This window comes from Euprymna scolopes, chromosome 12 (genome assembly GCF_053919585.1).
Source record: "Euprymna scolopes isolate OS-2025 chromosome 12, ASM5391958v1, whole genome shotgun sequence".
Taxonomy (NCBI): Eukaryota; Metazoa; Mollusca; class Cephalopoda; order Sepiida; family Sepiolidae; genus Euprymna; species Euprymna scolopes.
This window is the reverse complement of record NC_136493.1, coordinates 37,121,506-37,136,352: the sequence shown is the minus strand read 5'-3', so window position 1 is coordinate 37,136,352 and position 14,847 is coordinate 37,121,506. Positions and strand designations below refer to the sequence as shown.

At 32.4% G+C, this 14,847-nt stretch overlaps 1 protein-coding gene across 1 annotated transcript in view; it reads left to right on the top strand.

Annotated features, from left to right (window-relative positions):
- LOC145291250 (uncharacterized) overlaps positions 1-14,847 on the top strand; it is a 1,874,965-nt gene that overhangs the window by 511,313 nt on the left and 1,348,805 nt on the right. Inside the window, exon 2 of the mRNA XM_080136855.1 lies at positions 11,152-11,500. Within this exon, the coding sequence (XP_079992981.1) occupies positions 11,152-11,500 (349 nt within the window). The remainder of the gene's footprint in view (positions 1-11,151; positions 11,501-14,847) is intronic.

Sequence of the window (14,847 nt, the reverse complement as noted above, 5' to 3'; positions counted from 1 at the left end):
TTGTTGTTCAATTCTGCTACAATCTGACTCTAACATATGAATGCATTGTCTAGAATATATTTGGAAATAATTTGATTATTATTAATCCTCCCTAGGGGCATAAAAATATAATATTTTAAGATGAAGGATTGCGTTGATTACAGGATGTCAGTTTGACACACAGCAGGAGTGAAACTAATTTGCAGCAAAGAGTGGGGTGTCACTCATCTGCATCTATTTTCTGCATCTCACAACAGATAGCATAACTTGCAGCATACTAGAACTTGATTAATTCATCTTGATCTAAACATTCAACCAATAAAATTTTATCCTTGCATTTAAATAACAAACCTTGATCCACACATTCCATCAATAAAATTCGATCCATTTATTTAAACAACAAACCTTGATCACCATATCTCCTATGGGTATCCCTGCACTGACCGACTGAATGTTGTGTTTATAGACTCAACTCTACCCAGGCATCGAAATGGGAAAAGTGGGTAGATTCTAGTTGAAAACACTTGTCTTGTATACGGCACACATATATATATATATATATATATATATATATATATATATATATATATATATATATATATATACACTAGCTGTACCCTGCCACGCGTTGTCGTGGCTCAATTTAGTGTAATGGAAAAATCTAATAAAAAGAGAAAATGCATGTTTCTTATATTGTTAGTACAGCAATTCACTCCAAAAGTGTAAAACAAAAAAAAATTTTTTTTAAATACAAATCTGACCATCAGTCAATGGATTAAGCTAAACGTTGCTAAAATGTTGGAATGGTTAATTGATTTTTTTTTTGTGTTTTTTTTTTTTTGTAATCAAAAATCTTACTTTTCAATTAATATTTTGGTGAGGGGGGGGGTACCAAAAACAAATAAATGTAAGCAATGGTAAGGTAAGTTAGATTTCTGCATAACTAGATAATCTGTTTGTTTTTATTTAATGTAAAGGTTTAATCAGTTCGGAAAATCACACAGTGTTTATCAATGTATTTGAAAAAGACAAATGGTCGTGGACTCTGTTGAATATGTTAAGTTTGGGAAAATAAGTAAAAACACTAAAAAAAACTGTACATAACAGTGTAAGAAACCCACCGAATATATGTGACCGTGACATAGGCTGACATATTTGGTGGATTTCTGACAGCATATTGTATCGTTTATTAGTTTTAACTCATTTTCCAAAACAACATAATCAACAGTGTCTCCCACCATTTGTATTTTTCAAATACACTGATAAACACTGGTTTTCGAGTCGACTAAACGTTATATTAAATCAAACGGGTTTGTATTACTGAACACAGATCCAAAAAAGATGTCGAAAAATAAATATATAACAAATGTTATCTAAGGCAAGATAAGTTACTTTTCTACCTAACTGGATAAGCCAGTTTGGTAGAAAAGTAACTTATTTTGCCTTTGATAATATTTGCCTTTTGGCAACTTTTTCGAATCTATGTGTACAGTAATACAAACCAAAAAAAAAAAATATCCAGTTAGGTAGAAAAGTAACTTATCCTGCCTTTAAGGTCCACCTACACAATTTGTTTTAAAATTACTACTTTTAAACGTTTTCGACGATGCTGAATAAGAAAATCTTATTTACAGTTTGCAGAGGAAAATAGTTTTTGAGATATAAAGACCTGTGATATGCACTATAATTCATTGGCGGCTATGAATAAACACTCCCAATCTCCACATAAGAACGGCTTTCAGAATAAATAACGCCTACCCACCCATGTTAAAAATTGTGGAGGTGGACCTAAAGTAATAATTTACCTTTTTCATTTAAATAAATTATTAGTTTAAAGCACAACGCTATTGTGTACAACGGTTTTAATAATGGAAAAGCATTCCTATTTTCTTATATAAAAACAACTCCGAAAAAAAAGCATACTTTCAAGTTTGTTAAAATAAGTTTTATTGAAAAAACAAAACAAAAGCAAAACATTTGTTTACGTATGCTTTATTTCTTAAATATAACAATTCCTGTTTTACACTTTTAACGAACGTAAATTTCACGGTGTCTGTTTTTCTTTGTTTTTTTTTTTGTTTTTTTTTTTGTTTTTTTTTTTATATTTTGTTACATTAGGTCCCCCTCCACGATTTCTTTTGAAATTACTACTCTTAAAGGTTTTTGACGATGCTGAATAAGAAATGCATATTTACAATTTGCAGAGGCAAGTATTTTTCGAGATATAAAGACCTGTGCTATGCACTATAATTCACTGGCGACCATGAATAAACACCCCAACCTCCCAATACTAACAACGGCTTTTGGAATGAAAACCGACAATCTCCCCATGTTAAGAACAGCTTTAGGAATAAACACCCTCAATATTCCCATGTTAAGAATGGCTTTCAGAATAAACGCCCCTAACCTCCCTATGTAAAAAACGGCTTTTGGAATAAATACCCCCATCCTCCCCATGTTAAGAACGGCTTGTAGAATAAATAACGCCTACCCACCGATGTTAAAAATTGTGGATGTGGAGCTAAAGTAAAAATTTATATATGTTTTTTTTAAATAAATTGTTAATTTAAAGCACAACGCTATCACAGTTTTAATAAAGGAAAATCATTCATGTTTTCTTATATAAAAACAACTCGGGGGGAAAAAAGCGTACTTTCTAGTTAGTTAAAATAAATATATAGCAAATAAATGGTATCAAAGGCAAGATAAGTTAATTTTCAACCTAACTGGATAATTTTTTTGTGTTTTTATTTCATGTAAAATGTTTATTTAGCTCGAAAAACATTCAGTATTCACCGATGTGTTGGAAAATTCAAAATGGCGCCGAACTTTCTGCTAAACACGGTAAGTTTAGGAAAATGAGTTAAAAATACAAAACTCTACCACATACTGTTAAAAACCCACTGAATATATGTCAGCGTATGTCACGGTAACATATATTGCGCTAGTTTCTAACAGTATTTTGTATATTTTTTATTTTTAACTCATTTTCCCAAACGTACCGTGTTCAGCAGAGAGTTCGGCACCATTTTGAATTTTTCAACACATCGGTAAACATTGTATGTTTGTCGAACTGACTAAACATGTTACATTAAATAAAATACTAAAAAAATTATCCAGTTGGGTAGAAAAATAACTTATTTTGCCTTTGATAACGTTTATTATATATTTGTTTTTTGACAACGTTTTCGAATCTATGTGTACAGTAAAACAAACCCAAAATATGTTTTATAGAAAAATAAAAGAAAAAAAAAACAATTTTTTACTTATGCTTTATTTCTTAAATGTAACAACAATTGTTAGTTTAAAGCACAAAGCTAATGTGTACCACGGTTTTAATAAAGGAAAAGCATTCATAAAAACATCTCGGAAAAAAGTGTACTTTGAAGTTTGTTAAAATAAGTTGTTTCGAAAAAAAAACATTTTTTTACTTATGCTTTATTTCTTAAATGTATCAATTTGCGTTTTACGCTTTTAACGATTATTAAAAAAAGTTTTTTTTATACGCACGTGTAGTCAGAATCGTTATTTTCCGTCATTTCAAAATGGTATAATTTTATCGTAAGGCCCGCCACAATGAAATTACATTTAAAAAATAGGGAATTTTTGTTTATACTTATCCATTAAACGGATAATGAAATATTGTCATTCGGAAGTCATCAACTTGTGGACTGCTCATTTATACTGGAAATAAAATGGCGAAAATAGTTCCGCATTCATTAGGAAAATATTTTTATTTTATTTGATATTAATTTCTGTGTTACTATTTTTACGATTAAAAAAGTGTGTTAAAGTCAAAATCGTATTTAATATTAATTTCTGTGTTACTATTTTAACGATTTTTTTAAAAAAAGTGTGTTATAGTCAGAATCGTTATTTTTCGTCATCTTTTCTCCGACGATTAAAAGTTGTTTTTTTAATAAGGTAATATTTACTTTTTAATATTTAAAAACATAGTTAGATGATAAAGATTCACTGTTATAAAATTTCATAGAAAACGGGATTGTAAATTTCTAGTGTATCGATTTTGAATAAACCAGACGTTCCATTTATATATATATTTATATATATATTTATATATATATTTATATATATATATATATATATATATATATATATATATATATATATATATATATATATATATAAGTAGTTCAGCCTGGCTTTCCTCGGGCCCTATGTATTGTTCATCATTTTATGTGCTTATGTATATATGTATTAAAAATGTTGACTCATGTCCAGGTAACCTACATCTAAAATTTCAAGACAATACAAAATTGGCGGAGGAGTTTGGTAGAGTTTGCAAAGATCAACTCTTTCAGCTTTGATCTCTTGGCAGAAAAATCCCCGCCCCAAAACTGATTAAAAAGCTTGCTGCATGTCTGAATACACTTTATGTCAAATTTCAAATATTTAGTCCCAAAATCTGCTGAATAGTTTGCTGGAGACTGCAAAGGTCAAGTCTTTTGAACTTTGACCCCTTGGCAGCCAAATTTTCGGCCAAAAATCGACTAAAAAGCTTGTCTTATGTCTGAATAGACTTTATGTAAAATTTCTAATGTTTAGACCAAAAATCGGCTAAGAAGTCAATTTTTCTTTAACTTTGACCCCAAATTTTGACGCCTAAACATTTATTGTTTTGGATTAAAATCAAGTTAAAAAGATTGATCAATGTCCAAAGAACCTACATCTAAAATTACAAGTGTTTAAACCCAAAGTTGCCGGAGGAGTTTGTTAGAGTTTTCAAAGGTCAAATCGTTGAACTTTGACCCCTTTATGCCTTTGCCTTATATTTAACAAGCACCTCTTTACACCTAACAACAAGGCATCCCTAGGATTATCAGTACATATTATCCACCATGTGTTATCTTCTGAAAATTATTATTATACTCTTACAAACTCCCACCCATACACACCTCATAACTTACACTTTAATTTACCTTCGGACTTTCCCTCACGCTACTAAATTAAAACCCTAGTACACTCCCCATGTAATCCACAATCTAACTTGCATTAATCTCATAACATCACTATACAGACATATTCCCCTTATAAGTAATTTTGCGATATAAGTTATTCTGATTAATCCTGCTTAGTAAATATATCATCGCTTTAATTCTTCGTCATAATATTATGCCTGAAAACATACACCATCTCAAAGTACTGCTGTTGTTTCGGTTACCGCTGTTGATAAAAACCTTTAGTGTAAATCCCCTGCATTGACACTATACACCTTACATACGGATAAAATAGAACTATAACCCAACTAACCCTAAATCTACCCCTAAATCAAATACATAAACTACTTACATTATTTAAAACTATGGTAGAAACTCGATACTCCTTTTTACACTACACTTTATATAGTACGCTCCTGCTTTATCTTAGAATTCGATATAGTTCCGCCTAACAACGTCAAAAATTATATTTATTTACTTCGTTCCTGATGATTCTCTCGCTAGACATCACATCGCATTATGTTACCTAGCACCTTCTCTACTCTTCTGATGAGAAGCATTAGGCTTCGAAATACCTTGGTATAAAGAGTCCCTTTTATCCCCCAACTAAATGTATGTATATCCTTATTAAATAAATGATTCATTCTATATTTTCCAATATATAGTATTTGTGAATTCATTTTCAACTCGTATCGTCTCCTATATATATATATATATATATATATATATATATATATATATATCCTGCTATAAGTGAAGATCGTTATTCGGGAGTTGGAAAGGATTAAAAATAGAAGTAATAGACAAAATTCATTTATTTTATTCAATGAAATATGCTTAAAAGAAAAACTGCTGTCTGAATATATATATATATATATATATATATATATATATATATATATATATATATATATATATATATATATAATGATTATGCTCCCATTGTTTTAACGTATGAGGTACTCCACAAAACCTAAGTTGTTCAGAAATACATGCAGATGATTTGTTTATAGTGGTTAAATCTTTGTGCAGAAACAACTGCACATTTTGGTACAACTGCTAATCTCAGTCGGTACAATAGCTGCCGCAAAACAAAGCAGACAATAGATCTCAGGTTTTCCTTCCCCTGGATGCATGTCTTAACAAAGACTAGGGGTGCATCTCCCCAGTGGAGTAAACATGGCACCATATGCTGTCCTAGACATTTCTACATCCTGGCACGATACATACATTACCTAGCATTCTTAAATGGTCACCCATGTGATACCGGCCAGGTTCATCTTTGCTTAACTTCGGTGATCTGACGAGAACCGATGTATTGACATGATTAATCTGTATATGCTTATAAGGCATTGTTTTGCTGTATATGCTTATGCATACACACACACACACACACACAGTAGAACTTGTAAAATTATGTGTACTAGCTCTTACATCTTTTTAATGTGTTTCTTTTTTTTTCATGATGATTTGGAAACCGTTTTTAGCTTTTCTTCTGACAAGTCGAACTCATATATAATCCATGATATATTTTGGTTGTCTAACTGATCCTGAAACGGTTCCTTATAACCTGGATATTTTTATAATGAATAAATTTACTGGAATCTGACTTTTTATTGTTTATTTATACATGCTCTGGAGTTAAAACTTATATCTATTGAGCTTAAATCTTGAGATTCTTTTATTTTTTACAAAGGGGGTCATCACATATCAAAACCCAAAGGCCACTTGAGGATAAGGGTTAATGTGTGTATGGTAGTCATTGAGACAATAGCGTAGTAATCGTTAGTAGTAGAAATTTGGTATAATTTGGTTATTTAAGAGGAAGGTTCAATAAGAATTTGTTTACATTAGACTTGAAGGCAACAATATTATAGTCAGTTGGAAAGCAGACCAGTAGACCAGATTCCATGTTTAGGTTTAGTATCAATAGAATTTGAGGGAAATTGTTGATAATGATTTTAGTGAGACGAGTGCTGTTTGTGAAAGTTTGACAAGGGGAGGGATTATATATTGAAGCTCAGAGGAACACTTGCCATGAAAATAACGATAGAGCAGAGACAGACTCGCATGTCTCTTCTGTGGGAAAGAGGCTGCAGGGAAGAGAAAAGGGTATCACCTACTAGGTTTCACAGCTGGTTTTGAACTCTACCAAGACTTGATAAGGCGTGACGAGCAGCTTCTGCCCAAATATGGCAGCAGTACTCCATTTTAGGGTGTACCTGTCTCTTATACAGATAGAGGATTGCATCGGCAGTGAGATATCTCCTGGAGCAGTAGAATGATCTAACCATTTTTACGGTGATCTTGGCAACAGATTTGATGTATGTGTTCCATTTCAGATCAGGAGTGAAGGTCAGACCAAAAAGCTTGTCTAAACATGGTACTTCCCAAGACAAGAGTCTTTCATTTTAATTGGGGCCAGATGGGGGTCAGAGCATTGACGATGGAAAGAGAGAAGCTTGGTTTTAGATAAATTAACCAGCTACCCTTTGTTCCATTGCACCATGTGCTCAAGACCAGAAGAGAGAGAATCAGAGATCTTGGTCATTGCTGACCTTTGAAGTGTTGCCATAGATGATAGTGTCATCTGCATAAACGTTTATGAATGATCTAAGAATGTGATTTGGGAGATCATTGATGAAGATCGGGAAGGGAGTAAGGTCCTGGATGGAACCTTGAGGGATGCTAGCATTGGTACTCTGAGTTTCTGATTTCTACTCATCAATAACTACTCTTATAAACCTATCAGAGCGAAATAACTTATTAATTGAAAGAACATTTTCAGCTATTCTGTAGCCGGAAATCTTGTAAAGTAAACCATTATTCCATACCCTATCTAAAAATTTAAAACTTAATTGAATTTGATACAAGTAGATGCCACATAATGACAAACAATAAATGCTTAGCCATACATTATTATATTAAATGTAAGTCAATCAAAATTTGTTTCGCTATACTTTATAACACCAAATATGTACTAAAATATAATTTAGTTCTGGGATTTAGTTACGTTCGAAAAAAATTTGTTTACATTATGTTAATTAGCCGTAATATATAATTAACTGAACAAGTCAGTCATCTTTATCTTTTAGGTATGTATGTATTTCTCTCACGACTTCTTATTCTGTTAGTTCAACTACTTTCTAATATTTCTTAATGTCTGTGTGAGAATTCTAAAACTCTCCTCTCCAAAATAAGAAACACTCTGGATTGGTACAAAATTTGCAGTTATCAAACATTTCGACATTCCTCAGTAAGAGCACATCAGATGACTGGTGATATACCAATCTTTTCTACTGAAAGGGGAGGTAATACCTAACCATTTTATAATAAGAAACCATATTCTTCAAAACTGCTCTATGCAGCATCATACTCATTGAGGTTAGCTTCAGCACTCAATCTGATCAGGAACTTCTTTGGCCCTATCGTTATTTTCATGACAGGTGCTCATCTGAACTTCAATCTATGGTCCCCCCTCGCCAGACTTTCATGAAAAACACTCGTCTAGCCAGAACCACTATCAACAATTTCCCACACTCTTTATCTGTGACTACACCTAAACGTAGATTCCATGAACAGGGCTTCTTTCTTAGAACTGCGCGCCTGTGGAGCTCTATTTCATTTGCCTGCTTTCCAGCTGACTACAATCTGATTATCTTCAAGTCCAACGTGAACAAGTTCTTATTGAACCGTCCCCCTAAGTAATCCAAGTTACAAAATTCCCACTAATGTTTACTATGCTAAAATCACAATGACTAATGTATACCCATAAACCCTTATCCTCGAGTGGCCTCTAGGCCTTGATAAGGGGTAACCTCCATGTAAAAAAAAAAAACTCTCTTCAGTCAGAGTGAGGTATGGTTTCTCTCAGTCCTAGTAAGTTCAAGGCATTACCTCCTCTCTCAGGGTTGGTTTATTCCTGATTGCCTTAGCCTTTCCCTACTACCAGGATTGCCTGAGCCTTGTCCTCATCACCATTAGAGGATGGGCCTGTCTATGGTTAGTTTTGTAGCAAAAAAGCGCTGCATATTCCGAGCATTGTATTTCTCTCCACCTTCCGACCTTGTATCACATCTTCCTGTGATTGAAAAGTAGTAAATAAACTACTTCCCCAAATACGAAGTAGTGAAAATTTGCAGTTATTAGACCTCTTGGTATTCTCTGCTATGAAAACCGCTCTCCCTGGTACTGAAGGAGAAAGCAATGCAGAGGAGGGTGACCTAAGACCGAACAAAACAAAATTTATTTTTATATCTGTCCTTCCCTACAGCTCTTTTCTCACTGAAGAGAGGTTTCTATCTACTTGTTATTTCCATGGAAAGAGCTCGACCGAACTCCAGCTTCTGCTTCATCCTTGTAAGACATTTACAGCAAGAACTCGTTTTGCTACAACAAATCATTTTCCCTACTTTTTCCATGTACCTAGCATCAGCTGTATTTTCTATAAACATATTTTCTTTGCAATGACTTCAGTTTTTTAGAAAATGTTACTGCAGGATTACTTCCGTACAGATAGCAACAGGGTCGTCTTATAATCCAATCTTAACAAGTGGATAGGTGCGTTGAGTCTCTACGGTTCTATGTGAGCATTGTCTGAAGATAGCAGTTTCAATCCTACCTAAGCAGGCCAGAGGATTAGTCGGCCAAAACGTGGTGAGATAACAACTATGGAAAGCAGTAATTACTGGGTATAAGTTACAAGACTCATCATTCCTATCCCATCGCGGGTAATCACCTGAAGAAGGCCAGAGAATGAGTTTGCCAAAATGTGATGAAGATGAGGATAACAGTTTGCTTAACAAGTACTGATCATAAACCATTCCCCCATGAGTAAGCACACTTGCAAGACAGTTTATGGCACAAACATGTATTCCTATCACTTTCTTTTCTAACACATTTGCAAGGGCTTCCCACTTTTAGAAAACATTACTGCAGGACTGCTTCTTTAATGATTACAACTTGGTCATCTTTAAATCCAATGTCAACAAAGACTTGTCATAAACCGACCCATAAATAATCACACATAGTTTATATTATTGATCAGCGTTAGTACTACAATAATCCCACTCATATTACAACTGTCCGTCTTATTATATTTATAACCAATAGTAAAAAGTCTTAGTGTAATATAGTCGGGTGTGTATACACATATTGTCAGTGTATATATTTATAAGTTTATATTATCGTCTAGTGTATTATTATATATGAGTGTATATATGTATGACCTATGCCCGTCTAGCATTGTGATCGTCTAATCTAGCGTTCGTTGTGTGTGAATGTACATTTCAATACAATCTATGACAGAAGAATAATATACATAAATACCTTTACAACACAAAGGACGAATAAAACTTATTTGGAGTTTTCAACATCTAGCCAATCGGGAAACATATCTGGTCCATCTTTGATCTTGTTTGACGGGAAGCTGCAAAGTAAATTTATCCTAAGAATGACAAAGCCTCGAGTTTTATTTTCAGTAACTTTTTATTCCAGGGTATGTTTCCCCTTTTGAAACGTTTGCAACGCTGATTCTTTCATTTGATAGACGTTGGGCCCTTTGCTTCTCCAGGCGCTTTGAGCCATTCCACCGGTCGGCTCCTCGACTCTCTGTTTGTCTCCTTCAAACTCTAAACACAAACTAATTTCCACATATCTCAAAAAGATTATCTCCTCTTATAAATGACACCATTAGTATACGTTACTAAGATAATCACCTGATGTTTTTACATGCCATTATTTCTAAGTTGGCAACTAAACTGTTATAACATTTTTAAGTTGCATTCCTAAATTAATGTAAATAAATATTTATTCGAAATATTTTTTATTCTAGAACATATTTTAGCTGTCAAAATTTTTGGCTCGAATAATCATCATAATCATCGACCAGCCACATTTCGGCATTGCCCGGTCAATATGCAACATCAGTACTACCATAATGCCACTCATCTTACAGCTGTCATTCACGTCTCGTTAACCCTTGTCTTTATTGCCAGTAGTAAAAAGGAAAAGAAAATCTAACTCAAAATGTTTTCTAAAATCGGGAATACAATCTTTGCATTTTCTTTGTGATCTGATTTTTGTTATTTTTGCTTTTTGTTTTCATGAGAAATAATCAAACGCAGTTCGTACGATTGATCTATGTTAGTAATCACATAGTGCTCCTCATCTTACAGCTGATTTCTTTCATCTTTCTTTTTTGTTTTCGTTGTAGAAATGCTGGCTGACGTTGTGAGCGAAGCTCCACCACCGATAACCAACTCAGATCAAGAATTGATAATCATCACAGCTGTCTGTTCGACACTTATCTCTGTCACGGGTCTCATTATGGCTGCCATTTTGTGCAGCTGGTGCTTTAGCCGCAAGAAATATGAATCTGATGAGGAGGAGAGCCTGAACGAGTACAAACCTGTCGCTTACGGGGGTGAAGATACCAGCAGCATACGTGACAGCAGCATTGCTGGAATCACCCCCAACCAGAGCCCTTCTCATAATGGTTCAGCCCAGTGCAACAGTTCGAGTACTCAACACCTTACATCGGTGGGAAACAAGAAATCAAGCAAGTAAGTCAGCACAACACAAACTCATACAGATTTTTTTTAAACTGAAATTACTGATTTTTTTTTTTTTTAAATTTCTATGACATAATGAAATGAGGTATTACTATTAAGTTTTCAGTCAGGGCTTCTGTTACGATTTGTGGGATCTAATTAGAAAACCAATACTGTTCATAGCAAAATTTATAGGCGTTTAATTCTGTTAGCCAAAACAGCATTTTGAAAAGCAGAGTTATCTGCCCATACATTTGGTCAGTCGACATCAGGGAAATATTCAATTCATTCAGCGATAACTAATAAAATATGCCTCCAGTTTGAAAGTAATTCTTTTTCGGTTATTATTTATGTAGCAAATAATTATTATTGTTGATGTACACATAATCGTTTTCATCTAACTTATTTCGTCATATTTGTGCCTTACGGTTCACAAAAGACAACTTTTCAATTTATATATATAAAAAATAAATACAACAAAATCACGTTGACACACCAGTTCCCGTTAGATCATCAGAGTTAAGCAACGTTGAGCCTGGTCAGTACTAAAATGATTGACCATTTGTGGAATTCTAGGTGTTGTATATGCTCTACGCTTATCTCGGCATTGTTTCCAGTCGTCTAGCACGTCTCCTTACCACTGGACTCAAGCTGTGCCGTTTCAGGAGAGCTGTGGTTGGAGATGCTTTGTATAATAAAATCTTAAAAGTCAATTTGTCGTTTATAAGGATCAGTAGCCCACTCTTGTAGTTTGCTGTTTCTTTATTCCTATACACCTGACTAATGTTATGTGATAATATGCTATTAATGTACAATAGGATTTAATGTAATACTATATTTAAATATGCTACAAAACAAGACCTATCCAAAGAACAAAAAAAAGAGTGCTCATATTACACAAATTACGTTTACTTTAATACGTTATCAGAAATTAAACATTCTAGAAAAAATGTTGTGATATACACTTAACCGAATCCTTATGTTTCGTTCATAAAATAAGGTTTCAGTAAGGAACAAAGCAGTTTACATAAAAAAGGTATGTTGTAAAGTTAATGTTATGTTTCGTTCATAAAATAAGGTTTCAGTAAGGAACAAAGCAGTTTACATAAAAAGGTATGTTGTAAAGTTAATGTTATGTTTCGTTCATAAAATAAGGTTTCAGTAAGGAACAAAGCATTTTACATAAAAAGGTATGTTGTAAAGTTAATGTTATGTTTCGTTCATAAAATAAGGTTTCAGTAAGGAACAAAGCAGTTTACATAAAAAGGTATGTTGTAAAGTTAATGTTATGTTTCGTTCATAAAATAAGGTTTCAGTAAGGAACAAAGCATTTTACATAAAAAGGTATGTTGTAAAGTTAATGTTATGTTTCGTTCATAAAATAAGGTTTCAGTAAGGAACAAAGCAGTTTACATAAAAAGGTATGTTGTAAAGTTAATGTTATGTTTCGTTCATAAAATAAGGTTTCAGTAAGGAACAAAGCAGTTTACATAAAAAGGTATGTTGTAAAGTTAATGTTATGTTTCGTTCATAAAATAAGGTTTCAGTAAGGAACAAAGCAGTTTACATAAAAAGGTATGTTGTAAAGTTAATGTTATGTTTCGTTCATAAAATAAGGTTTCAGTAAGGAACAAAGCATTTTACATAAAAAGGTATGTTGTAAAGTTAATGTTATGTTTCGTTCATAAAATAAGGTTTCAGTAAGGAACAAAGCAGTTTACATAAAAAGGTATGTTGTAAAGTTAATGTTATGTTTCGTTCATAAAATAAGGTTTCAGTAAGGAACAAAGCAGTTTACATAAAAAGGTATGTTGTAAAGTTAATGTTATGTTTCGTTCATAAAATAAGGTTTCAGTAAGGAACAAAGCAGTTTACATAAAAAGGTATGTTGTAAAGTTAATGTTATGTTTCGTTCATAAAATAAGGTTTCAGTAAGGATCAAAGCAGTTACATAAAAAGGTATGTTGTAAAGTTAATGTTATGTTTCGTTCATAAAATAAGGTTTCAGTAAGGAACAAAGCAGTTTACATGAAAAGGTATGTTGTAAAGTTAATGTTATGTTTCGTTCATAAAATAAGGTTTCAGTAAGGAACAAAGCAGTTTACATAAAAAGGTATGTTGTAAAGTTAATGTTATGTTTCGTTCATAAAATAAGGTTTCAGTAAGGAACAAAGCATTTTACATAAAAAGGTATGTTGTAAAGTTAATGTTATGTTTCGTTCATAAAATAAGGTTTCAGTAAGGAACAAAGCAGTTTACATAAAAAGGTATGTTGTAAAGTTAATGTTATGTTTCGTTCATAAAATAAGGTTTCAGTAAGGAACAAAGCATTTTACATAAAAAGGTATGTTGTAAAGTTAATGTTATGTTTCGTTCATAAAATAAGGTTTCAGTAAGGAACAAAGCAATTTACATAAAAAGGTATGTTGTAAAGTTAATGTTATGTTTCGTTCATAAAATAAGGTTTCAGTAAGGATCAAAGCAGTTACATAAAAAGGTATGTTGTAAAGTTAATGTTATGTTTCGTTCATAAAATAAGGTTTCAGTAAGGAACAAAGCAGTTTACATAAAAAGGTATGTTGTAAAGTTAATGTTATGTTTCGTTCATAAAATAAGGTTTCAGTAAGGATCAAAGCAGTTACATAAAAAGGTATGTTGTAAAGTTAATGTTATGTTTCGTTCATAAAATAAGGTTTCAGTAAGGAACAAAGCAGTTTACATAAAAAGGTATGTTGTAAAGTTAATGTTATGTTTCGTTCATAAAATAAGGTTTCAGTAAGGAACAAAGCAGTTTACATGAAAAGGTATGTTGTAAAGTTAATGTTATGTTTCGTTCATAAAATAAGGTTTCAGTAAGGAACAAAGCATTTTACATAAAATGTATGTTGTAAAGTTAATGTTATGTTTCGTTCATAAAATAAGGTTTCAGTAAGGATCAAAGCAGTTACATAAAAAGGTATATTGTAAAGTTAATGTTATGTTTCGTTCATAAAATAAGGTTTCAGTAAGGAACAAAGCAGTTTACATAAAAAGGTATGTTGTAAAGTTAATGTTATGTTTGGAGATGTTCAGCAACAAATTATTCTATTTCTGTTTTAACCCATTAAGTCCCAGTGTATCTATTTTTTTTTTAATATTCAGTTGAATCTTCCAAAGTGATATAACGATAATCATACAATTAATTTTTTTTTAGTCCCAAGGTATCATTTTTTTTTTTTTTTACTATTGAGTTGCTTCTTTGTGTAATGACTAAAAACGGGTTAGAATGTACAAATTGAAAGGAAAAGGTTATTCATTTTATTTACAAAACGAAATATTGGCTCTCCCATAAATAGCATACTTTATATTTGGGTTTAAGT